Source organism: Narcine bancroftii, chromosome 11 (genome assembly GCF_036971445.1).
Source record: "Narcine bancroftii isolate sNarBan1 chromosome 11, sNarBan1.hap1, whole genome shotgun sequence".
Classification (NCBI taxonomy): Eukaryota; Metazoa; Chordata; class Chondrichthyes; order Torpediniformes; family Narcinidae; genus Narcine; species Narcine bancroftii.
Window position 1 is genome coordinate 81083733 of NC_091479.1, and position 27309 is coordinate 81111041.

Here is a 27309-nt window from a genome sequence, read left to right on the forward strand (position 1 = left end):
ACTTTAATTCAAATGGGAGCACTAGATTCCACACAGACTGATTCAATGTCCGCAGATACAAGTTGTACTATTTAAACAAAGTAGCAAATCTGTAGTGATAACTTGAATTAACTGTCCCAATTTCACTTTTTAATTAGTCTGAGCCCCACTATAATAATTACAGGAACACGATGGTATATAACAATTTAAGCAAATTAAAATGACAGTGTTGACATCATCAGCTCAATATTGACCTTTAAGCATGCTCATTTAGATGAATAATTAAACTGATTAGTGTAGGATATGTTGCTGAGAGAAAAGTTTGCATCCTATTAACTGAATTAATTGTGATTACAGTTACTGTATTTGATTTGCAGAAAACAATTCCTAGAATGTGAATGAGCTAAAATCTAGTTTTAAAATATGGTGGTTTATAAAGCAGGCCACGGCGATTAATGCAGAACTGCAGTAATATGGATGCAAATTTTGAGGCATTATTCAATGTCAGTTCTACCATGATGATTGGTGAGAGGAATAGATCTTGACAACAAATCATGGTGCTGTCCTGTCCTTTATATCTTGCCAGGTTGCACATTCACATCATATTTCTTGAGAGAATAGGATTTATTGCCTCCTTAAACCTGCTACACTATTTAGTAAATCATGTTTCAATGTCTACATTAATTCCATTTTCCCACTGTTTCCCCATTTGCATTGATTTCCTTAATGGATGTTTCGATTTCACTCTTATATAGTCCAGTATTCACAGCTCTCAGCAGTAGAGAATTCTAAAGGTTAGGAACCAATCTAACCGAAAGAGGACAATTAGAAAATGCTGGAAACATGCGGCAGGTCGTGCATTAGCTATGGAAAGATAACTTGTGTATATTAAAGAAAAACACCTCCCTCATCAGAGCATTCCATATGAAAAGGGACAGATAATGTGGATTTGCTTTCCATGAAGCAGAAGAAAGTGAGGAGGGATGTGGGTGAGAGAAACACAATTATGAGGGGAGAAATAATGAGAAACTTTTCCCCATAGTGGGTGTCTAAACTGAAGAGCACAAATTCAATGCAGGGGCAAGAAGTTTAGCAGGAAATGTGAGAAAGAATGTTTTCCTACAGATAGGGGATGGAATCTTGAATGCAGGTACACTCATAATATTTAAGAAGTATTTGGATGAGCACTTGATTCCCAAAATATAGAAAGTCACAAATAGTATTGATGTGTACTTGATGGTTAGCATGGTGGGATGTAGAACTACCTGTGTCCAGTAAGCTCCTCATTCTCCATGCTGTTTGTTCTGAATACTGGATTTAATGTTTACTTCCTCAACGCCATTGGAGTGGAACTAATTTTTTTTAACATGCCAGCTTTAGACGTTCAAGATAAAAAATATGGATGTCTTCAGTCCAGTTGAATTGGATAGCAGCAGCATTTCAATGCTAGTGATTGGATTGTGCAACAACCCAACACCCCACTCCCCCAAAGGCAACAGGCTTCATCATCTCAGCACATTTTTGAGAATGCAGATTGCTGACACATATTTCTGTTCACTAGACATTTATGTGCAGTGGCACAAATTTGTTCAAGTAGTCTGCTAGGCTGATCACTTATATGAAGATAATAGTCCCATTAATTTCACAATTTCTTAGAAGTATGTCAACTGGGTCATGAAGTTTCTTCTTTTTCATGGCTACAGTGGGAACTCGAATGACCAGCTGGTCAAATCAATACTTGAATTAAACCAACATAGTATTTCACATCCATGTACTCCTTTGGGCCATTGCGTCCAATAGAGGAGGATTGCCTTATGCATTTTTTACAGCAATTTTACAGTAAGGTATGCATCGAATTTATTGTTGGTAAAGACAGAGCCAGCCAGTCATTTGGTACATGTTTCTGACCATATTAATTCTTCTGTATAATTTTTCAGCCAACGTTATTGTATGTGCAACCCCGATGTGGTTCAACAGTTCCACAATCCAGACACCATCTTCATCCTAGCCTTTGCTATCATTTTGCTGAACACAGACATGTATAGCCCCAACATAAAACCTGATCGGAAAATGATGCTGGAGGACTTCATCCGTAACTTACGGGGTGAGTAAATTTATATATAATTCTCTTGGAAAGTAATGAGAACATTTCACAAATCCTAGAAAATTATTTTAGTGACTTACTACATGTATTTTATCTTTTATCATTGGGACCAGACACTGTGGAATTTGAATTTTTTTTGGATAATAGTAATAGCGGTTCATCAAGTAATGATGCTGATTTCAGATTCACACAAAACAAAGCACTCTCCAACTAGAAATATCTCTGGATGGGGAGGGGGGGGAGTGCTGGATGGGAGTGGTGGTAAATGAAGTGAGATAAAGATAGACACAAGCTTTTGTGTGCAGATGACATCCATGGAAAAAATGTTTGGTTTTCAAAAGTTTCTGTTTTCAGAATTTTGGATAAAAGATTATGTACCTGAACCTCTATTACTTTACTACAGCCTGGAATGTAAAATGTCAATTGAAAATAAAATAAAATTGTGGCTGTATAACAATGATAAAATAGGACAAGTTAATTCTGTCCATGACAAGTATCTGTCTAAAGTTATCTTCTTAGAGAACTCATGAATTATAGGAATATATCATTTATCACTGATGCAGGGAGTTAACAAAACATAAATTTCTAATTAGAAATAGAAGAATTTTTTTTATGCATGTGTGGTGCAGGTCTATATGTAGCCTTGGTGAAAATCAGGACATAAAATGGGGCAATCACTGGAGGCAGGCTGGATGGATGCTGGGATCAGGGTTGTTTTCCAATCATTCAGTACTGGTTGAGAGAACAAAGCAGGAGCATAGCAGGCACTAGAACCCAGGAGTTTGTGGATGCCATTCAACAATATTCAATAAAGTGTAGCGGCGGCTACACTGCTCCTGCAATAACACGCACAACCAGACGAGTTGAGCTCAGTGAGCAGACTGGTTTATTGGAGGCTTCTGGGCTGCACTTATACTCCCAGCCTGGGTGAGAACTGCGCTGGAGGGTGCTGACGTCACCTGGGCATCAGATGGGGAAGGTGCGCGGAAGATGCTCAAGCGTCCAAAAGGAGAGTGACTGGAGAGGTTTAGAAAGGAAATGACAAAAATTTGTATGAAGGCATAGTTATTGACAGAGTTGAAGAACCCATTGAAAGTCTGGGATTGTTCCAAGGCTTCCCTCCATTTCTCATCTCCTGTGAAATGATGCCTGTAACTAGCAGCTGGATTTGAAGTGGTGCTTCAAAAGAGTGCATTCGTATTTTCCAGTCATTCAATGATTTCCTTGCAACTAAACTGCTTTTCCATGCCATGAGGGATTTAGAAAGAAGCTACAGTGAACTAGAGCCACACTACTAGAAAATGCCAATAAAACGGCTGGTAACCAGCAGTATAAAATCAAATTTATTTTTGGTGAGTAAAAGGGCAGAAGATACCATCAAGAGGAGAATTCAGCCTGGCAATTATGGACTGCGTACATTTGCTGCTTGATTGCATTAACATATCTTTATTTTCGTTTGATTTCATCTTCAGAAGATTCAGAAAATTAAAGCAAATAAAGGTTTGGAATGCATCCCATCACAGAATCAGTGGCATTAAATAATCTGCAATTATCCATTACACTTCAACCTCTATTAGCTTAATCAACCAATGAGTATAATTATGCATTTAAATGTAAAGAGTGAATGAATAATAACATTTGGCTTTGAGCAGGAGGAAACTAACAGATGATTGGCAACTCAGGCTATTTGGCTTCTCTGGAAAGGGCTAACATTCTTGCTTTTGCATTTCCGGTTAATTGACCGTCTTTGAAATACACCACATTTAAATATTGTTATTTTAATTAATGTGAATCCAATTTATTCAATTCTGCCCTGCAATATTCTATTTCTGTCTCCGCATTCCTTCACTTCCCCTGACTAGGTGTGGATGATGGAGTGGATATTCCTCGCGAGATGGTTGTTGGTATTTATGAACGAATTCAACAGAAAGAATTACAATCCAATGAAGATCATGTGACATATGTAACCAAAGTAGAAAAATCAATTGTGGGCATGAAAGCAGTAAGTTTACTAGATTTTCACTAATTTATATCACAGTCATGTTTATATTCTTAAATGATGCAGATATTCCTTAATTTCATTCCCTAAATAGATACCGTGTTATCATTTATCCTTTGTATCTGGTTTATGACTTTTTCAAAATTGTTTCTTTATGGCCAGTTGTGAATTTTCTTTTGATTCACAATGTGCCCAGAGTCTGGGTGAGGAAAAAGATTGAGAGTAGAAACTGATTGGTGCAGTTCAGTAAAATGGTCAATGGTCAAATGGCATTATATTTCCATCTAGCACCATTTTTCTTTTCCTTTAAACTAAATCACCAGCACGTTTTGTACAAAGCTTTGAGTGAAAGAAGGCACTGGAGACAAAATTGCACCATATTTTGCCTGGAAGTCAGATACTCAAACGTTGTTACAAAGTTGCTTACAGTGTTCAACAGACTTTAGTGGCCTCTGCAATTTTTATGATTTCTTTGTTTCGTGTGCACATCTGTGTGTAGATTGATTTTTTGCAACAAATTAATGCCAGACATTGTTTCTTCTCCACTGAATATTGCCATTAAGTGTGCTTTTTCCTTCAAAATGGCTTTTAAAGAGCTTGTCAACACATTCACATCATGTTCGGTAATGCGTCAGGAGAGAAGCTGAAAGACTCAGATTTTCCATCCAGTGGCCAATTCGTGAATGATGAATAAATCAAATCACAGCTGAGGTTTCAGAAGCAAATCTACCATACGGGAGATGCATTCCATGCAGACAGTGGACTGTCTAGCCTAGAATGGTCAAGTGAGATTCCTTTCTTTCTCCAAAATAAGATGTCTCTTATTGCAGAAAACTTCAATTTCAGAGAACAGAATAAAATGTAAATATTTTGAATAATAATCTTAATTGAATAGAGCCACAATATGGTATACAGGAATAAATATAAATAGCTTGAAATTCCATGGTGATCTACTAAAGTAACAGCAGAAAATTTGTAAATCATCATAACCACCGGAATGTATAGGTGTTGGGAATAGGAGTAGAGTGGTGATAAGAGATCAAGAGGCATGAAATTGTTCTTAGCACCATAGATCAGTAATGGTGGAAATGCAAGAAAGAAAGCCACAGGAGTCCAATGGGATTCTGTGTTATGCCATTCTTTATATTTTTGTTAAAAAAAGAGAGTGAGGTTTAATTTTTCTGGAACACCGAAGTGGTGGTTTAGTGCTGATCACCTAATAAAGAGAAGATGTTTAAAACAGCACAGGGGTCAAATGAAGGTTTATCAGATTGATAATGGATGTTTTAGAGTTCTAAAATAGAATGGCTCATAAAAATGGTGAGGTTGAAAATTCTACATAACTACAATAATAACATTTGATTTATATTGCACCTCTAAAGTAGAAAATTGTCCCAAGATACTTCACAGAAGCATTATTAAACTAAAAGTAATTTGGAGAATCAAAGAGCATATTAGGGCAGATTATCTCTGGCTTGTTCGTTGAAGTAGATTTTAAGGAAAGTTTTAGCAACCAGTGGAAGAAAAGATTTCTAAAACTTTAGTTTAAGACATGGACATTGATGGAGAACAGATTAAATTTGGGAATGCTTGAAAGGCAGAAATAGCAAAACAGATATCTCAGAGAGTTATGTGGCTGAAGATTACAATTGTAGGGAGGTGTAAATCATTGAAGTGTTTGAAAAGAAGGATGAGAATTTTAACATTGGAATTGTAGCATAAAAAAAGTAACAAAACAAAATTTATTGTCATGAACATGTCACAAAATTTGTTGTTTTGCAGCACCATTATTGTGCATTACAGGTATAAAATTGCACTATTTAAAAAAAAAATTGGTGCAAATGAAGAGAAAAAAGTGAGGGAGTGTCTGTGATTCATTGTTCATTCATGAATCTGATGCCAGAGGGGAAAAAGCTGCCCTTGTGCTGTTGAGTGCTCAATCTTCAGGTTCCTGTATCACCTTCTTGATGGGCGCAGTGAAAAGAGGGCATGTCCTGGGTGGTGAGGACCCTTAATGATAGAGGTTGCTTTCTTGAGACACCATGTCTTGTAGATGTCCTTAATAGAGTGAAGACTAATGTCCATAATGGCGCCGGCTGAGTTTACCTCTGTAGCCCTTTCCTGTCCTGTGCATTGGTATCTCCATACCAGTGATGCAACCAGTCAGAATGCTCTCCACAGTAGACCTGTAGAAATTTGCAAGAGTCTTCAGTGACATACCAAATCTTCTCAAACTTCTAACAAACTATAACCATTTTTGAGTCTTCTACATTGATTGCATCGCCATGAAAGCTCCAGGATAGATCTTCAGAGATGTTGACACCCAGATGTTCTTTACCCTTTGCTGATTGCTGACCCAGTTCTTTATCCATTGCTTGATGAGCAAATGTTTGTGTTCTCCTGATTTTTTTCCCCCTCTCCTAAAGCCCACAAACAGATCCATGGTTTTGCTAACATTGAGTACGAGGTTGTTATTATGACACTATAGTGGTGGCTAATGCCAGCACTACTGAAATGAAGCACATTGACACAACATGAGGGTGAACCAGTAACTGAACTTTATCTGAATCTCTCGCACTGCTTTGATCACGTGGACATTGTTGGCCTGCTCCCTGTGAGCCAAGGAATGCAGTATTTATTCACAATAGTTGACTGTTTTACCTGTTGGCCAGAAGCGATACCCCTGGGACGACCCACTTCCTGTCTGGAGCACGCTGGTCTAAGGGAGTTACTTCAGTGCATTGCAGATTCACTGCATACCCAGCAACATACAACCAGGAAGTGGCAATATCTCCCAGGCAATATCTCCAGAGAAGGAAAGGGGACCAGCGCCAATTGTGTCAATCAACTGGGGCAGTAACCACGCAGCCACTTGGCCAACTACACCACCACCCCCCCCCCCCCCCACAAGAATTCCTGCCATCCTTTGAGCAAGCCACAGTACTGTCTTTACGCGGGTGGCCTCTTGGTCTAAATGTGCTGCCTTGAGGTGGTCAATGGTAAATATGTCCTGCTTCCTGCCAATGTCCAGGGTGAAAACAACACCGTCTCACTGCAACACCTTGAATGGGCTTTCGTAAAGTCATTGCAGGGGTGTTCCTTGCAGTCCTCTGCAAACGAAAATGAAGTCAGTGGACTGTCAATCCGCAGAGATGTGGCAGGGTAGAGCGCCACATCGGGAAGGTGGCGGAGGTTTCAGCTTACCCATTTTTTTTCCCTCAAGTGCTGGAGGACGTCTAAGGCACTGGTATGTGGGCTGGGAGGATTGAAGTGAATGTCCCCTGGAAAGGTAAGTGGGGAGTTGTACACTATCTCAGCGGACGATGCTGGCAGGTCTTCTTTTGGTGCTGTACAAATTCCTATCAGTATCCATGGGAGTTCATCCATCCAGTTCAGGCCTTGTAGTCAAGCTTTCAGATGGCAGTTAACAAGTCTGTTTGCCTGAGGATGGTAGGCCATGGTGTGATGTAATTGGCTGCTGCAGAACTTGGCTAGGTTGGACTAGAACGAGGACATGAACTGGACCCCTCGGTCCGAGGTGATGGGTCGGGACACTAAAGCATGTGACCCAAGTGGATAAGAAAGCTCTGGCACAAATCTCTGTGTCACATGTGGGCAGGGGTATCGCTTCCGGCCAACAGGTAAAACAGTCAAGTATATTGTGAATAAATACTGCATTCCTTGGCCCACAAGGAGCAGGCCAACAATGTCAAAACAGCGCTGCTCCAAGTTGAAACTCTGGGGCCTTGGTGTGTCTGTGCACTTGGCGCACTAGCGGTCCAAGCAAGTCTTAGCCCTTAGAGTTACGTCGTGGCAGAGGCCATGCCACACAAACTTGTCAGTCAGAAGGTGGTCTATGGATCTTATTGAAGGATATGACAGGCTGTGAATTTGGTCAAATGCCCGCCGTTGCCAGGTTGCAGGTAGAATGGGTCGGGGAAGCCTGTGGATATGCCGCAGAATAAAGTCAGACTCCCCAGTAAAGGACAGAAATTGCTAACCTTCAGGCTGGTGATGTCAGTCCAGTAGGCCTGTGCATTAGCATCCTCCATTTGGTCTTTGGCCAGTTGAGCAACATTGAGTCCTCCTGAGATGGTGGAGATGGCTGGTCTGGACAGAGCATTAGCCACAATAGACTTGCCTACGACGTGGCGAATGTCCGTGTATAACTCTGAAATGTAGGAGAGATGTTGTTGTTGCCCTGGCAACCAAAGTCTGAGACTTGCTGAGTGCATGAGTGAGTGGCTTGTGGTCTGTGTAGGCGACGAAAACCCTTCCTTCTAACATGTACCGGAAATGTCGTATTGCCTGGTACAGGGCCAACAGCTCACGCTCAAACACGTTGTATTTGAATTCTGGTGTCCAGAGATGTTTGCTGAAGAAGGCCAGGGGACGCATCATGTCGGGGTCACCACTGTAGTGACGACTAATGGTAGCGCTACTGAAATGAAGCACATCCAAACACGAGGGTGAACCAGTAACAGAACTTTATTTGAATCTCTTGTGCTGCTTTAAGGAAATGACCCACTTCCTATCTGAAGCGCGCTGGTTTAAGGGAGTGATGTCAGTGCATTGCGGAGTCTCTGCATACTCAATGACGTACAACCAGGAAGTGGCGACATCTCCCAGTCAACACGTGTCGCCAAATACGAGCTTCTCCTGAGAATGGAAGGGGGCGGGGCCTGCACTATCTTGTATCAACCGACAGGTGGCGATTCAGTCTGTCTAAGCGCACGGTCGCTCGGCCCACTACACCACCAATCAACTCGCTGATCCATCTTACTCCTGTATGCTTCCTCACTGTCATCTGTGATTCTGCCAACAACTGTAATGTCATCAGCAAATTTATAGATGGCTTTTGAATTACACGTAGCCACACAGTCATTGGTGTACAGAGAGTAGAGCAGTGGGCTAAGCATGCATCTTGAGGTGCTCTTGTGTTGATTGTCAGTAAGGAGATGTTTAACTGATCCGTATATGCTGTTGCATAGGACGATCCGAAAAAAAAAGTCACCGTAAAATCGGGGTCATTTATACAAAGGGTCTAAAATTCTTACCTTGGCAACAAAGTCACAACACCGCTACTATCTTCCTGCCAGCTCCAATGCAATCTTGGGCACACCCTGTTATTATTTGCAAAGTCTCAGCGCTCCTCTGCAGGGTCCATCTGCCCAATGTGACTGCTGTTGGCTATGTACAGGCTTTAAACAGCCTGTTTCTGGAGCCAACTGTGGTTTATTTTAAAATATTCAAATAAAGTTTAAACCTTTAAATGATAATTATGATAATTTGTTATTTAAAATATTGTGATTTGGTTTTTAACAGCATCCACTGGTCAGCGGTAAGCGGGGGGGGTGGGGGGGGGTGAAATCCATCTTATACAAAGGGCATTGCTCAAAACCAACATTTTAGATGGAAATACTGGAATCATCCCATACAATGGCATATGCAATAATTCCTTTAGTTTTGTATAAACAGAACTTGATAAATGCTTCATGTATTTTTTTTTGTATGGAATTTCAAGTAACTAACTGAGCTTCAATATTCAGTCTGAAGGTAACTGTCAGGATTTAATACTGTCTTACCAATAGCTGGAGTAATGTGATATAACATTCATCTTGAGCTCCCAAGCAAACTTATTGTTTGGTGTGTTTTCAGGATCTGTCTGTCCCACACCGGCGATTGGTTTGTTGCAGCCGGCTTTTTGAGGTCATGGACATCAACAAAGTGCAGAAACAGGCAGCTCATCAGCGAGAGGTTTTTCTCTTTAATGACTTGGTTGTGGTAAGAATCTTAAATTGATGCTTACACACCTGAGTAGACAAACACTACAAACATGATTCTTCAGCTATTCATAACAATGTGCCACAGTCTTATAGACCAATTGCCAATGTGAAATTAGCAGTCCCTATTTCTAATTCTTTAAACTTATTCTAGATGTCTGTCTGCTGAGTTTGCCAGAAACAAGCAGAGGAATGTAAAGATGAACATCGACAACTGCATATATTAAGGTTCTGATGTAAGATCTCAAAACTGGTCAATAAGAGGTTCCTTTTAATGAATTAACAACTGATTTGTAATGATATGAAGGCATCATTTTGGACTGTGCTAAGATCATAAGGTTTTCAATTGATTCAGTCCTTAATTTATCCTTCTCTTTAAGTCAGAGGTTGACCTCCTGGAAATAATTACTCTGCTCTTCATATGTTGGCAGTGGACTCCTCCATGTGGTCCAGCATGCTATGAAAGCTCTCAGCACAGCAGAATGATAGTCTTCAAACAGCCTATAAAAGCTAGGCTGTGAACATTCTGTACCCTAAACAAATGAGCTCTTCCATAACTACGTCAGCTACACTTCCTCACACCCAGTCCCTTGCAAAGATTCTATTCCCTCTTGCAATCTCTCTGTCTCCACTGCATCTGTTCCCAAGATAAGGTTTTCCAGTCCAGATCTTCTGAACTGTCTTCCTTCTTCCACAAAAGGTGGCTTCCCCTTCCACCACCATTAACTCAGACCTTACCCGTATCTCCCCCATTTCTTGCTCATCTGCCCTGCCCCCAAATATAGCAAACACAGCATTCCCCTTGTCCTTACCTCCGTCTCCAACACATTATCCTCTATAATTTCCACCACCTACAACATGATCCCACTACTAGGCACATTTTCCCCTCTCTACCTACCAGAGGGACCACTCCCTCTGTGACTCTCTCGTTCACATCCCTCTCTACCAATCGCCTCCCAAAGCGCCTTCACTGGAAATGCCACACTTGCACCCACACCTCCTCCCTCACCACAGTTCAGGACCCAAATGGTCCTTTCTCGTGAAGCAACACTTCACTTGTGTATCTGCGGGTGGGATCTACTGCACCCAGCGCTCCCTTTGTGACTTCTCTACATCAGAGAGACTGGGTACAGATTGGGAGATCACTTTGCTGACCACCTTCGCTCTGTCCGCATCAGTGACAGGGATCGCCCAGTGGCCAACTATTTCAATTCTGCATCCCACACACATGTCTGTCCGTGGCCTCATGGTCTATCCCACCAAGACCACCCATAAATTGGAGGAACAACACTTGAATTTCCATCTGGGCACTTTCCAACCAGATGGCATTAACATCAACTTCTCCAGTTTCTGCTAACCTACTCTCCAACCTCCCTCCCTTCCCTTTTCCCCTTGTCTTTCTCTTAGCTATCCATCTTCCCTCTCTATTCACAGGGCCATCCCTCCTCCCCTGTTTGCTACTGTGGCCTCCCTTCTCCACCTATTTCCTCCTGCTTTTGGGTTTGAGCTCCCACCCCCCCGCCCTGAATTTTGTTTGGACACCTGCTGAAATTTTTCATATCTTGATGGAGGGCTTAAGCCTGAAATGTTGGTTATGTAACTTTTACCTTTGTTGTATAAAGTACACTGTTTGACCTGCTGAGTTTCTCCAGCACTGTGTTTTTACTTTTAACTGGGCTCCTCTATTGTCATAACTTCTGCTCACCCATGTGTGTTGATGATGTCTGGTATTGATGTGCAAAAACTGTAATAAAAATGATGCCATTTTCCTTCTGCCTTGATTTCTTGAAGCATTGTTAAATTTAGTTTTTTTTTCAATTGCCATTTAGTAAATGAAATAACAAGGCTAGAGCAACATACTTTTTTAAAGGCAAACAGCACTGATCTAACAGTAGTGAGTGGTTAACACTCCATATAAAGAAATACTATTTAGTACACAAAATAATTCCATATAGCACACATGGTTTTAAACTACACCCACACATGCAACATATACAGGACTCCTTGGGTTACATATGACCTGACGTCCAGAAATTCAACTTTATGCAAATGTTCCATACATTTTAAAAGTTTTTTATCAAGGTAACTTTTGTAGTATTAATGACTGATTACAGTGTAATTGCCATTAGATTATTAATGGGTAGCATTAGGATGAATAATCAATGAAATTAAAGAATTGTATCATGTGTATGTTGGGCAATATGAAATGGGTAGCTATAGAAAATGAATGTCTGACTTGCGGAATAATTGGCTGCGGGACAATTCTCAGGAACAGAATCTTTACCTAATCTGGGCACAGTCAGCCTTAAAGTTCTGATTTAATTTATCATTTATTATAGATACTTAAGCTGTGTGCAAAAAAGAAAACTTCTGCTACATACACTTTCTACAAGTCAATTGGACTACTGGGAATGCAGATTCATCTCTTTGAGACTGAATGTAAGTTTTTTCTGAATTGTACTCGCTGATTTATGTTGCATTAGAGATAGATTGTATTTCCCAATCTCCAAGGTTGTAATTCCTTTCATAAGTTAACAGTAACATATCCTTTGCCAATAACCTATCCCTTGATGCTGAAGTCATTTGAGGATAATGCTTAGCTGATCATGTAAATCAGGTGCTTTGGATCAGCATTATACATCCTTCTTGATCTGGTAGAGTGACAAAATGACTGTCAATTCTGACTATTTACATTTTGTAATGACAATAGAATTCAGTCTCGTGGCCTAGAAATTCTTTGCCACCTCGGTGAACTTGTTAATATGGCAACCCACAGTGGATCAGCAAAGATGTAGCCAGGACAAGTGGAGGTCCACTCAAAAAAAAAGGTGTTTTGGCATTGAACCAGAGGAAGTGGGTGAGGCCCTTCATGAGTACTTTGCATTGGTATTCAGCAAGGAGAAGGTCATGAATGATGGCAAGATCAAGGAGAGCTCTGTTGATATTCCAGGACATGTTGATATTAAGATGGAAAAGGAATTGGGTGGCTTGAAAAATTATAATGAATTCATTGTTTATTGTCATAGACATTGTACAATGTACATACTACACTGAAGTTCAAACAGGTACTTGATAAAATATTAAAATGCATAAATTATCAAGGCCTAATGAAATCCATCTCAAGACATAGAAAGAAGCAAGTGAGGAAATTGCTTTAGCCTTGTCAGAGATCTTTGTATCCTCTTCAGCCAAAGGTAGAGATGCCAGAAGACTGGACAAAAGCCATTGATGTTCCTTTAATTAAGAAGGGAAACTGGGACAAACCAGGAAATTGTAGGCCAGTGTGTATCACTCATCAGGAAATTATTACAGAAAGTGTTATTAAACTGGAAAGGGTGTTGACAAGGTTCAACAGATGTTGCTGGGACTGAATGGCTTTGTTGTAAAAATGCAATAGCTCCAAGATTTTTAGGGACTGAACTTGCTCGCATTTGAAAAAAACATGGAGGGTCAGCAGGAGTTAGTGTGGAGAAAAAAAGTCCTGTCCTACAAATTTGACTGAGTTTTTTGAGAAAGTGACTAAGATAATTGAGCATAGGGCAATAGATGTTATCTACTTAGAGTAAAGCATTTTTCAAGGTGCCTCAAGGTAAGCTGGTTCCAAAGACAATCCATAATGAGTTGGTAAATTATTATACAAAATTAATCTGGCCATACTAGACATGGGGTAGTGATATAATGAGTGTTTCTATAACCAGAGGTCTGTGACAAGGATCATGGATTTCAATGTAAGTAATGTGATTATAATAAGTTTTCAGATGACTTATTACATGCATAGTGAGGAAGGTTGTCAAAGCATACAGCAGGATATAAATCAGTTGGAAATTCAGGCAGTGATGTGGCTTTTTGGAGCACTGGTGTACAGAGGAATCTTGGAAAGCAAGCCCATAGCTACCTTAATGTGATCAGAACAGTAAAGAAGGCACATAGCATGCTTGAATTTATCAGCCGGTGGATTAAGTATAAACATTGGGAGGACATGTTGCAGTTGTATAGAATTTTATTCAGGCCACATTTGAAGTACGATGTGCTGTTCTGGTTACTGCACCATTGGATGAAGATGAAGGCTTTGGAGAGAGAGAAAAGGGCTACATCAAGATGTTGCCTGGTATGTTTTAACTATAAAGCAAGGTTGGACAAACTTGGATTGTTTTTTTTTTCTCTGGAGTGTCAGTGACTGAGTGGTAACCTGATAGAACTATGTAAAATTATGAGTGGGATAGACAAGGTAGATACTCAGAATCTTTCTCAGATAGGAACATCAAATACTAAAGGGCATAGGTTTAAGGTGAGATGAGTAACATTTAAAGGAGATTGATGAGGCAGATATGGTAGGTGCTTGGAACTTGCTGCCTGGGAAGCTGATAGAAGCAGATAATATAAGAGGAGTTTAGACATAGAAATGAAGAGGCAGGGAATGGAAGGATTTGGCTATGAGCAGGCAGGTGAAAGTAGTTTATATTGGTATCATGGTTGGTATAGATATGGAGGGCCAAAGGGTCTGTTCCTGTGCTATACTGTTGTGATTCCTATCTTTTATGTTCCTTCTGTGTCAGGAGACAACTTTGCACTTGTAACCCTACACGCTGAATCATTAGAATGTGCTCTTGGTCCGTTTTTATTCTTTGCCATCAGATCATACACTGAAGATACCGTAACCTTTTAACACATTTATAGATGCACAAAGTGCACTTCCCCGAGCTTTCTCTTCAAGCAGTTCACTTTATGCTTAGTTTCTTACAGCACAAGTCAAGGTTAGAAATTGTACAGTCTAGTCTGCAGAAAACAAAAGGAAACATTGACATTTACCTGGCTAATTCCTGAGTATTTTGTCTGTTAGTTTATCCTCATGGGATCACCCTGGTCTCATCTATGTCTGGCTCTGAGAAGAAGCAAACACTGAATTTTTGTGCTCAAAGCGCAGAGGAACTCCAGAAGTTTGTCGAGGAGCTAAAGGAATCAATAGCAGAAGTTACAGAAATGGAGCAAATTCGCATTGACTGTGAGTAGCTCTGTTTGTGTGTGCTTATTTCTGTACAAAGCAATTTAATCTGACAATTAAACACAATTAATTTAAATGAAAATTCTTTAATGTTCTGCAAATATCATAGTTGTTGATTTCATGGATTGTCAAGCTGCATTATTCTTGTAACTACAATTTTTGGAGGGAGCTGAGAGCCATCATCCTCAAGTGTGTCCAGTTCTGCATGAAAACAATATGCCAGTGCAAACGTATTTTTATGTGGGTTTGAAAGAAAATAACATTTTAAGAAGTACTGTAATGTTTATAAAGAATTTGTAGATGCTCTTCAAATATTTACATGATATTAGAAAATTGAATTGGACAGGAAGTCTGCCGAGATAATTCAGACTTTTAAATCTTCCTTCTGAATGATCAAATGGTTTACTGTTTTCTAATGTGCTGTTGTTGTTGAGGATGGAAGGGTAGCAGCTGTTCCTGAACCTGGTGGTGCGAGCCTTATGGCACTTGTACCTCTTCCTGATGGAAGAGCAAAAACAGAGTGTGTGCTGGGTGGTGTGGATCCTTGATGATTGCTGCTGCTCTCTGACAGCAATGTTCTCAATAGTGAGGAGGGTTTTGCCTGAGATGTCCTGGGCTGTGCCCACTGCACCCAGGTGTATCGGTGTCCCCATACCAGACTGTGATGCAGCCGATCAGCACATTTTCCACCATACACCTGTAGAAATATGCCAGGATTTCTAATGCCATACCAAACCTCCCCAAACTCCTGAGGAAGTAGAGGCACTAACGTGCTTTCTTCATGGTGCCATTGGTGTGTTAGGTCCAGGAAAGATCCTCCCAAGAACTTAAATTTGCTCACCCTCTCCACCTCTGATCCCCCAATGATCACTGGATCATACATCTCTGGTTTTCCCTTCCTGAAGTCAACAATCAGCTCCTTGGTTTTGGTATCTAAGAGAATTTAAAAGAATTTGAGAAGACAAATCTGAACCTTATGTCAATGGTGTCGGACTAACAGCTATTGATGAGCCAAAATACTTGAGTGTGCATCTGCACAAGTAACTGGAAGCTGAAGCACAAGTTCTTAAATAATGGGAAAAGCTTCATTTCAAGCCACTTGCAAAAAAGAGCTGAAATCCCACAAACCTTTAGACAGGCTCCAACTTTTGCTGTGTATGCAGCTTAGGGCATCAAAGCACAGGGAAGAAACCCTTATTTTGGAAGGGATGGAGCTCAGAGTTACTAGAATGATAGGAAAGTTTAAAGAGCAGAAGTGTGAAGACATGCTGACTTGTTGTCATCAAGAGTAGGTAGTTGGGCAATGATCCATTTGAGGTGTTGACAATGGTTTTCTAGAAAGCAAGAGACACTACTTCTGATGGGAATTCAGAACAAGAGAACACAGTTTAAAATTGGATTAGGCTGGTTGTATGTCAAGAGGAGTGAAGATCTGGAACTTGTCCTATTGATTGAGATTGATTTTTTTTGTGATACCAGGATATCTAGAGAGAAAAGGAAAATAGGATTGAGATACTTGTAGTGCTGAGAAAGACTAGTGGAACAGGCTTGAGATGCTGTGGCCTACTCCTATTCCTGTTCTTGTAGGATGGAGGCTGTTATGAGTCCTGAGGACCCCAAATCCCAGAGCTAAAGAATTCACCAAGACAAATGGTTATTAAACAAAAGTTGCTTTTAATTTTGTTTAAACATAAAAACAGAATCAAACTTTAACATATTACTATTAACTTAATTGTAACCACATGTGTATGTAATGTGTATAATTTCAGAAAAGTTTTTTGATTCACAGTCCAATCTCACTGCTCACTTTTCCAAGTTCACTGGTATCAGGCAATTCTTATACTGTGCACAGAATTTAATATTTATGAAGTTTCACTAGGCTTTGGTGCTTAAAGGTAAATTGTTACTGCTCAGGGTTCCAGTTGATTTCGCAGAGAGATTTGTTGCACATTGGACACGATCAGTCACTTCAGTGTCTTGCTGAAGAAACTTGCCCTATCATGGGTTTTCCAAATGATAACCTCTTCTTCCAGGTCACCACAGAGTTCCTTTTGTTTCCCTTATTTCAGGGGAAACACTCTAGCCAGCCATTTCCTCTTGTGAGGACTACAAGGGATTTTCAACAGGCTGAACTCAGAACTCACAACTCATCTTCAAAATGGGATTTCAACGGGTTGCCAGCTTGCCATGTTTCAGCCTTCAAAGGTCATTGCAGAACTATCTTCTCTCTCTCTCTCTCTCTCTCTCTCTCTCTCTAAGAGAAATCCTGTTGGTTCTTTCTTCTCTCTCTACTTGCAAAACCACATGACTCCTCTTAGAACAGCAAACTGCAACCAGACAAATTGCTGGCACTGAAATCAGTTTGAGCCTGGCCATCTGTTGCTTTAAAGACAATCATCCATTTACTCCACAACATCCTTCCAATTAACACCTACTTATGAAGTCTCCATAGGCATTCTTCAAAGTGGACATGACATCTCTTTTTCAGCAAAGCTCTTGCATTTTAAATGAAATGTGAAGTGTAAGTATCTGTTTGTGAAGTGACCTACACTAAACCCCCACAATCTATCTCTTTTAAAGACATATTAATATATAATATACCCCATAACAGAGGCATTAAAATGTTATCCTGAAATGAGTGAACCTCACACAAAGTGAGAGGGAAACCTTGTATCAATTTGTTGAAGAACATTCCCCAAGAGAAAAATTAAATGACATACATTTTTGTTCGTATTCTGTACTGAAAATGCAGAAATAACTTTAATTATTTTCATTCATTCTTGAAGAATTACTTTGGAAGAAAGTAGCTGCCAACATTTGCAAGTTGGTTGAAATGGCGTGTGGTGTTGCCACTTTGTGCTGCCTGCATGTGATGTTTAGAACATGCATTTGAAACCCTTTTGAATATAAAGTAGCTGTGGATCATTGAGCAATGATGCTGTATGAAATGTATGGAGAGTAGAAGTGATTAAAAACAGCAAAAGGTGTTTGTGGTCTGATAAGAGTAAGATTTATCTAAATGTTTATCCTGAGAGTTGCTTGTGCAGGTAATCTGGGTGTAATAGTCACATATTCACATTTTTCAGTTGGTTGCCATAAGCCTTATTGATGTAGTCCTAATATATTGCTCAATTTTAACACCACGTTTCATTGCTGTTTTCCATTTCTGACACTTCCATTTTTAATGTCAACCTGTGACATAAACACATGATACTTTGCTCCTGACGATAAATGGATCTTTTCAGTATCCAAGTTCTTCTGAATAATGTGACAGGTTGAAGAAATAATGGGAGATATTAAGATTACATTCTTGATATAATCTGTTAAGGCTGAGCAGTAGCCATGTAAGAAACTGGGTAATTCTGTAGAATAAACCTTTATTTAATGATAGTTTCTGCTTCGGATTTGGATAATGATGGCATCGAGCAACCCTTTTACAAACTTGGAAAGCAGAGACCAGAGCTTTTGAAAACTGTATAAGCATCTAACAGATTATTCATGTTAATCAAGATTGGTATACTTCCCCCCCACCCACCCGCCCTCCAAATTATATTTCATCTCTTCTCTCCTCTAAGGAAAATGAGAGACAGCAGGCTGGCACGATCAAACTCGTGCATGATGTATGGATTCTTAAAGGAATTGTCAAAGTGTATCCCATTTTATGCCACATTGATAAATTTCATACGAACATAAAGCATTGGTGTTGTTTCCAAGGTAGGAAGTTTGAATACAAAGAACAATAAATAACATCAGCATCCTAAAGCACTTCACAAGGGCACGCCAAACAAATTATGACACTGAGCCAATTGATACCGTATGAGGACAGGTAGCCAGACGTTTGTTTCTAAATAACATGAAAAATGAAGGTGGAGTGCGAAAGAGGTGACAAGGTTTGAGAATTGTTTGAATGACTAGGGTCAAGCAGCTGAATGTATGTCATCATCTGTCCCGCCTGCAGAAGAGTTTGCCATTCCCATTTCACTAAGGAAATCCAGAAACAAGAAAACCAGAATGGAAGGAAGTCATTCTCAAACCTGAGGGCTAAAGTGAGAAGAAGATGGCCATCATTGAAAAGGTGGTTAAAATCAGGAATATGAAAGAAAGCAGCATTGGAAGAGTCCAGGGAAAACCAAGTGTATTTGATGAAATGCTTCAATTCTCAGTTTATATTTTTCCAACAGATTCTTTAAAGCACCAGTTCTTTTGCACACTCCTTATGCCCTAGAATTGAGGTTGGATTCTTTACTTAGTAGTCTTAATAATAAAAAGGAAGGAAAAAGTCAGAACATCATGATCACATCATCAGAGAAGTATAAAATATTTAAGGGAATTTTAGGTGTATTATTTGTATAATTTTTGTATTCAATATTATTTTTAGACCTAGAACGAGTTATAATTTAATTGTCTAATTATTATAATTGTAGAATTTGATGTCCTGAATGAAATAAGTTAATGTAATAATTATGGTTCTGCTTCTAATTTACATTTGTTATGTATATGATTTGATTTATGTTCTCATTAGTAAAGGTTCCATTATTGTCATATCACATAACATAGCTGAAATTCTTTAACTTCCTCTACCATAAAGAAGACAGAGTCACCACTTTGTCCAGCGCCTCTCACAGAAATGAGGCCCCAGCAAGGAACGAACTCATGCCTGCTGGTTTACAAGACCAGTGCTCTAACCACTGAACTATCTGAGCCTTGTAAAGGGTTTTTGTTAATAAAAATATTTTTAAAAAGAAAAGAGAAGTTGGATTCTTTCTATGCCTAGTTCTTCCAGAAGTGCATACATTAGTGCTCAATTTATTTCAACCTTTTTTAAAATGCTTGGTATTGCCAAGCAAAGGCAAACACCATTTATATTAATAAGAAAATAAGTGATAAGGTTTTCTCCTTGGCAATGTGTTATCTTCTACATAAGCATACAAACCGTAGAACATTACAGCACAGAAACACGCCCCTTTGGCCTTTCTTGTTTGTGCCGACCTATTTTTCTACCTCGACTCTTGACCTGCACCCAGCCCATACCCCTCCATACCTCTCCCATCCATGTACCTGTCCAAATTCTTCTGAAATGTTAAAATTGCTCCCGGATTCATCACTTCAGCTAGTTCCACATCCCCACTACTTTCTGTGTGAAGAAGTTCCCCCTCATGTTCCACCTAAACTTTTCCCCTTTCACTCAACGCATGTCCTCTGGTTTGTATCTCACCTACCTTCAGTGGAAAAAAGTCTATCTACATTTACTCTGTCTATTCCCCTCATAATTTTAAATTCCTCTATCAAATCTCCCCTCATACTTCTACACTCCAGGGATTAAAGTCCTAACCTGTTTAACCTTTCCCTTTAACTCACTTCCTCTCTGCACTCTTTCTACCTCATTGCTAGCTTTCCTGTAGTTAGATGACCAAAATGGCACACAATACTCCAAATGTGGCCTCACCAATGTAGAATATAACTTTACCATAGCATCCCAACTCCTATATTCAATACTTTAATTTATGAATGCCAATATGCCAAAAGCTCTCTTTACAACCCTATCCACCTGTGATGCCATTTTCAGGGAATTGTGTAACTGTATTCCCAGATCCCTCTGTTCTATTGGACTCCTCAATGGTCTACCATTCACTGTGTATGCCCTTTCTTGGTTTGTCCTTCCAAAATCTAACACCTCACACTTGTCTGCATTAAATTCCATCTGCCATTTTACAACCAGCCCAGATCCCACTGCAAGCTTTGAAAACTTTTTTTGCTGTCCACAACGCCTCTAATCCTAATGTCATCTGCAAACTTGCTGATCAAATTTACCGCATTATCATATAGATTATTGATACAGGTGACAAACAACAGTGGTCCAAACAATGATCCCTGAGGTACACCACTAGTCACAGCCCTCCAGTCTGAGAAGCAATCATCCACCTCTCTCTGGCTTCTCCCATCCAGCCATTATCAAATCCAGTTCACTAATTCACAATGAATAGCCAGCATTTGAACTTTCCTGACTAACCTCCCATGTGTGACCTTGTCAAAGGCCTTACTAAAGTCCCTGTAGACAACATCCACAGCCTTTCCTTGAAAAACTCGATAAAATTGACAAATCCATAACAGATCATAATTTATAAGAACAATAATTTATAGAAATATGTAGACACAGGGTACTGCAGATATAGGAATTTGGAGCAAATAAAAACTGCCTGAGGAATTCAGTGGGTTAGGTAGTATCTGCAGAGCCAGATGGATGGTTGGCATTTCAGGTCAAGGCTCTATGTTGGGACAGAGAGTGTAAAGGGAGAATAACCAGGATTGAGAGGAAGAGGGAGGCAGATGTTGGCAAGTGAGAGTGGGCCAGGATAAAAAGGTTTGATAAGAGCCAGATGGAATTGGGAAGGTTGGAGATAATGTCGGAGGCTGGGCGGTGATGTGGAGACAACAAAATGTTGTAGGATATGGAATCTAATTGTAAAAAAGGAAGTGAAGAATGGAACCAGATAAGGGATGGATGGTGAACAGATGGGAATGGTAGGGGAGAGGACAGAGGACCCATTTGGTTGTGGGTGATGGGAAGATGGAACTGGATGGGGAAGGGGTAGAATTGGGCATCCAGGAGCTAGACATGGTTTTGGAAGAATGGGGTGTGGGGGGTAGTGTAAAACAGATTTAATTAGATAATAAATACCCTATTAATGGCTTGTTTTATCTTTTTTTTTAGGGGAGCTTGAAAAGCAACAGGGATCAAAAATCCCTTCCACAAAGAACAGTGGAGCTCAGCTTAACATCCGAACCAAACCAGGATCTCCGTCAGGTCAGACTGATTAATTTTACTCTCAAGAGACATAAAGTTAGTTAGAACAATATCAACAGCAACTCAATGATAGGTCATTGTTTGCCAGTTACTTTTCTAATGTTAAGAATGCAGGTTGATGATTGGGGTACACAAAATGTGTTCACCACATGCCTGAAGGATGCAGCAGCCTGAAGCTGGAGTGAGGCACATCGCCACAAAGTTTGTATTACAAATTTGCCTCCTAGAAAAATAGGAAGCTGCTACATCACAAGTTTTAAAGAGTAGTTGGTGAAATGTAAACAAGTCAAGTTGTATTGAATATAGGTTATCAAATTAGTTAATAGAAACATATGCTTTTGTCTCATATGTTTTGTATCAGACTATCACCTGCTCTTTTGTATCAGACTATCACCTGCTCTTTCCATGATGTTTCTATTTTTAATTTCTGATCTTTTTCATTCATTTGATTTCTCATTTTCTCTGATTTGTATCGGTATTTTTTTTCTCTCTGTCCTGTTTCAATTCTGTAATCTTTATACTTCAAACTATAGTCACTTGGCACTCACACACATTAACATGAAAGCATTCTCTTCTTTGGGAATGTGGCAAGCTAAGATTTGAAGTAAAACAAAATGATCTAATGTTATTTAAATCTCTAGATGTGCTCAAATTCAGTAAAAAGCCCCTGGGACAAATAGTTTTCTGTCAATGCTCATCATCTTTTTTGGAGCAGGTGAGATGTCGAGAGACAAGTACTAAATTAGAATTGAAAATTTTTAAAAAAGCTTGCAGAGATCTGAAATAAAAACAACAAAAATGCTGGCAACACAACAGTTCAAACAGCATCTTTGAAACAGAGTTAATGCTTTGAGTTTGAGACCCTCTGGCGGAACAGATTTAAATTAGGACTAGGTAAATGAACTTGGCAGGATTTCATTCTTCAAAGAGTGGGGAATTGACCTGTCAGTGCAGCTTCTGGCCAGAAATCAGCTGCCAATCAAGATGCAGTGTGCACTGAAAGTTAGCTGATACTGCAAAATTCATGTCTGAATATTTAGGTGCATTATTCATGAGATGGGTCATTTTTTTCAGTTATTTGCATGGGAAGTTTTGTTTGAGTGCAGTGCATAGAGGAAATTGTGAGTGATAAGTCACTGGACTTATTTTCATTGTGAAGGAAGACAAAAGGATCCCTGAGGAACCGATTATTTTCATCATCTAGCTTTTCTACTGCGTTGTTGCCGGTGCATGTTTTGTACATTGGAAGGCATAGGTTTACCTCGGACTTTCTTAGAAATTAAGTTAAATCAGTTTATCATAACTTGCTGTTATTATAATATTGTTGGCAGGCATTCAATTTGATTTTTATCAAATATCAACACAGCTCTGCCTTGAGATCACCAATGAATGCTTTGTAATTTATCAGTGAAGCTCTTCAATTATATTTCGCCCAGTAACTTGCTTCCACATTATATTTGTTCTATTATTATTTGCATAAACCTTCAACTGCATTAGATCTTTGTCATCATTTTCAAGTATCTATTCTTCTATCTAATCGTACATGTTACTGTTTTGGTATTCATTGAGGTTTTTTTGAAATTGGGGAAGTGTCATAATGCTGAGGTAAAAGTTTTTTTTAAAAAATGAGCCAATCTTTTTTCAATTTAGTTTATACGAATATATTTTAATGCAAACATATTGGAAATTGCCAAGCAGCTGAATGCAGAGAGGATTTGGATATTACCACATAATATAGGACCTGATTATCCTGAACAAGCAAGAGATTGATTTGTGTAATTAAACAAAAGAGTTGAGCTGTTGTGTAAGACTAAAGGAAAGGACTAATAGGAACGCAAAGGATAATGGATAATCCTACACGTGGCAGAAATAATCGGCATGAGCATTGCCCAGTGCCCCTATTAATAGGAAAAAGAGAAGCAAAAGTGAATCCCTTCAGAGACACTGAGTGTCTGTGGATTCGCCTCAAGTGCACCCGCGGCCTCTGCAACCACAGACTCCACTTCAAATCATCATCAACCCAAGCTCCAAATCCAGGAAGTCTTCAGTGCCCAAGGACCTTTGGGAGCCCTTCTTGCTCTCAGCACCCTCTTGACCCCCGGTTCTGATGTCTTGTTCCCATGAGCCAGTCTCCAGCAGCCAACAGCCTGAGTGAGACCTTGGACTGCAAGTTGCCAACAACCTGCAGCCTGTGTGTGTCCTTAAGCCACTGAGCCCTTGATGGTCCACTGCCAGAGTCATCTTCTATGCTTCCCCTTCTGAATGGGAGAGTGGAGTGTTCTCCTCCATTTCTGGTGCTCTGCGCTGATACACCAATATCTTGTGCACAGACCCCAAGGTTGCAGGATTTAAAAAATATTTATATTGTTAGCTCTTTTAACAGGCTTGTACGGAGCAGTTGGCATTAGGACTGGGCAGTAGGACTCTGTGGAGCAGTGCTGCATCTGCACTTCCCACTCTCCTGTGTTCACACCAAGCTATTAGAACTTATCAAGTAGGCTATAGTATCAGAAATCATTTTTTAAATTGGTTTCAAAATTTCTGTGAATGAATAATCTCTTTGCATCTTTCCAAATATATATTTAATAGCATTTCACTTTAAACAAATAAATACTCATCCAGAGTTTAATTGTATGAATGAATCTATAGCATATGGCCGGAATTACCAACATCCACTGCTTTCTAAGCAATAGACCAAATGACTAAGGATTTATTTTGATTCGTGAAGCCTATATTAATGTGGGACTACAAAATAAAATCATTTGAAGCATTGAATACCAGTTGTAGGAACATAGGAGCAGGAGCAGGCTATACAATCGTTTGAGCCTGATGAGCTTGGGGGTATTAATCTGAAAATATCTCATATCAGAAACAATAACAGAAGTGGTTGTACCTGGATGGTAGATTGCTTTAATTTTTTTTTGTGGAGCTTCGTGCCACCAGCTGAGAGTCACTAATGTAGATTATTGCAGCCTTGGGTTTGACTTTGATTGTACCTTTCCTCCACTTGGCTTTCATCCTCATACTAGGGCTTAATAAAAATCCATTGATCTCAGCCTTGGAAATGACAATTAACACTACATCCACTGATTTTTGGGAGTTTCAGATCCCCACTCCTCTATATATGAAGAACTGCTTTTGATTTTATATCCACCAGCTCTTATTTTAAGATGAAGGGCAAGCCATTTCTCTATACCAATATCTGCTCCAGGAAATACCTTTAGAAATTTTGTCCTTGCTTAAATTTTCTATCCTCTTTCTAAACGTAAGAAGCTAGTGTTTCTAATTTAATGTGTTTACACTGATCTCTCCAAGGCCAATATGACTCTTCTAAGGTGCGGGGCCCAGAAGTTAATGTTCTCCACTCACTACAATGTTCTGATAAGCAAATCTCTGTTCCTTCATCTGTCACTTCAGAGAATGCTTCTTTTTCATAATTCTGTCTGATTTCTCCCAGCTATTAATCTCCATCACATTAACTTGATGCCCTTTTCATTGTTGTCAATAATTTCTTGCATTGTATCTTATCAAATACTTTATAATTATTGATATTGGCAACATCCCTATCTCCTATGCTGGTGATGTCAGCACAAAAATAGATTAGTCAGTGTGATAGAACAGATTCTATCACCCATGTGTATATTTATAGATTATAGTGTGGGATGACTGTGATTGGCTAAGAGCGTAGCCACGCCTACTGGCAGGTCTTAAAGGATTGCTCCTAGCCAGACCAGGTCATTCTGGACTGGTCGACCTACATGTGATATGTTCCAGTCTTTTAGTTAATAAAAGCCTTGGTTTGGATCAACAAGCCTTTGATTCTTTCAACACGCTCTACAATCAGAGATTACTCAGCCTTCATAAATCCTTGCTGCAGACGAATCGTGCTTGCTTTTCAATCAGGAAGATCAATAAAATTAGTAGCTCTTAGTCAAGCAGCACTTTGAGAAGTGTTTGAACTGTGCTGGTCAGGTCCTTCGAAAATTTACTGGTTCTTGGATGATGTGCACAGTTACACGGTGTTGTAGGAAAAAAATTACTGGCTGTAGAATCTGTTCTGAAATTGAACTTATTAATTTAATTGGTACAGTTTCTTAATTGAACCTTCTGAAAGTGGTGGATGTGGTTTCATGATGCTGTTGCACCATTTCAAATTCATTTTGAGGACGAAAAAACTGAGTCATTGTCCTAAAATTAAATTAAAACTTTTTTAACAAGATGAGGCTGAAATAGGCCAGAAAAATAGATAAAAAGTTAGAATGGATGATCAGAACGTCTCATGCTTAAGGTAATATTTCCTAAATCTCACAAAGAAATGTTCCAGTGAGAAAGATGTACCGTCCACAGAAGTCAGTGTAAATGAGGAAGTTAAGGATAGTATCAAATTGAAGGAAAAGGCATGAAATGCATGAAGATTAGTGGTGGGTTGAAGAATTGGGAACTTTTTAGAAACCATAAAAATGACAGAGCGCAAAGGTTAACATAATTAATATAAAGACGGGTTGTAAGAGCTTCAAAAGAACAAAATAGAATAATTAAACATTGGTCCTTTGGAGGATGAAACTCAGATTTCAGATTTATTGTCAGAGTACATACATGACATCACATACAACCTTGAGATTCCTTTTTTTTCCCTGCGGGCACCGCAGAATTACCTCTAATTGGTAGTGCAAAAAAAAACTGTTTTCAGCGTAAAGAAGTAAATAAAAGAACTTTAAACAGATAATGTAAACAAATTCACTGTCCAATACAAAGACAACAAAAAGAAAATCAATAAAATGCACAAGTAAGTCTTTAAATGAGTCCCTGATTGAGTTTGTTGTTGAGGAGTCTGATGGTGGAGGTGTAGCAGGTGTTCCTAAACCTGGTGGTGTGAGTCTTGTGGCACCTATACCTCTTTCCTGATGGCATTAACAGTGGGTCTTTGATTATTACTGCTGCCCTCCGAGGGCAGCATTTCCTGGAGACGTACTCAATAGTGGGAAGGGTTTTGCCTGTGATGCCCTGGGCTGGGTTCACTACCTTTTGCAAGGTTTCTGGTGCCATACCAAACCTCCGCAAACTCCTGAGGAAGCTTTCTTCACGATGTTGGGTTCAGGAAAGATACTCCAAGATAGTGACTCCCAAGAACTTAAATTTGCTCACCCACTCTACCTCTGACCCCACCCAACCCCCCCCCCCCCCCCACCGCATTCCCCATGATCACTGGATTGTACACCTCTGGCTTTCCTTGCCTGAAGTCAACAATCAGCTCCTTAATTTTGGTGACATTGAGTGCAAGGTTGTTGTTAGTTCACCATTCAGCTACATTTTTAATCTCCATCCTGTATACAGACTCATCCCTATTTTTATACAGCCAGCTACCGTAAAAGAAAAAAATTTGTAGATAGTGGAAATCCATGATCCAATTACACAGTGGGGTGTTAATTCCCAGGACATGGAGTTTGCTGATCAATTTTGAGGGGACGATGATGTTAAATGCCGAACTGTAGGCAATAAAAGAGCATCATGATGTATGTGCCTTTGGTGTCCAGGGCCTTGTGTAGAGCCAGTGAGATGGCATCTGCCATAGACTTGGATGCATCCATGTCACCTCTCTGACAGGAGCTGATCTGCTTTATCACCAGCCTTTCAAAA

At 39.6% G+C, this 27309-nt stretch overlaps 1 protein-coding gene across 1 annotated transcript in view; it reads left to right on the forward strand.

Annotated features, from left to right (window-relative positions):
- The window catches only part of LOC138746017 (IQ motif and SEC7 domain-containing protein 3-like), a 124725-nt gene that overhangs the window by 63497 nt on the left and 33919 nt on the right, over positions 1–27309 (forward strand). The window contains exons 6-11 of the mRNA XM_069903692.1: positions 1917–2083; positions 3946–4085; positions 9741–9866; positions 12205–12304; positions 14706–14867; positions 21580–21672. Of these exons, the coding sequence (XP_069759793.1) occupies positions 1917–2083; positions 3946–4085; positions 9741–9866; positions 12205–12304; positions 14706–14867; positions 21580–21672 (788 nt within the window). The remainder of the gene's footprint in view (positions 1–1916; positions 2084–3945; positions 4086–9740; positions 9867–12204; positions 12305–14705; positions 14868–21579; positions 21673–27309) is intronic.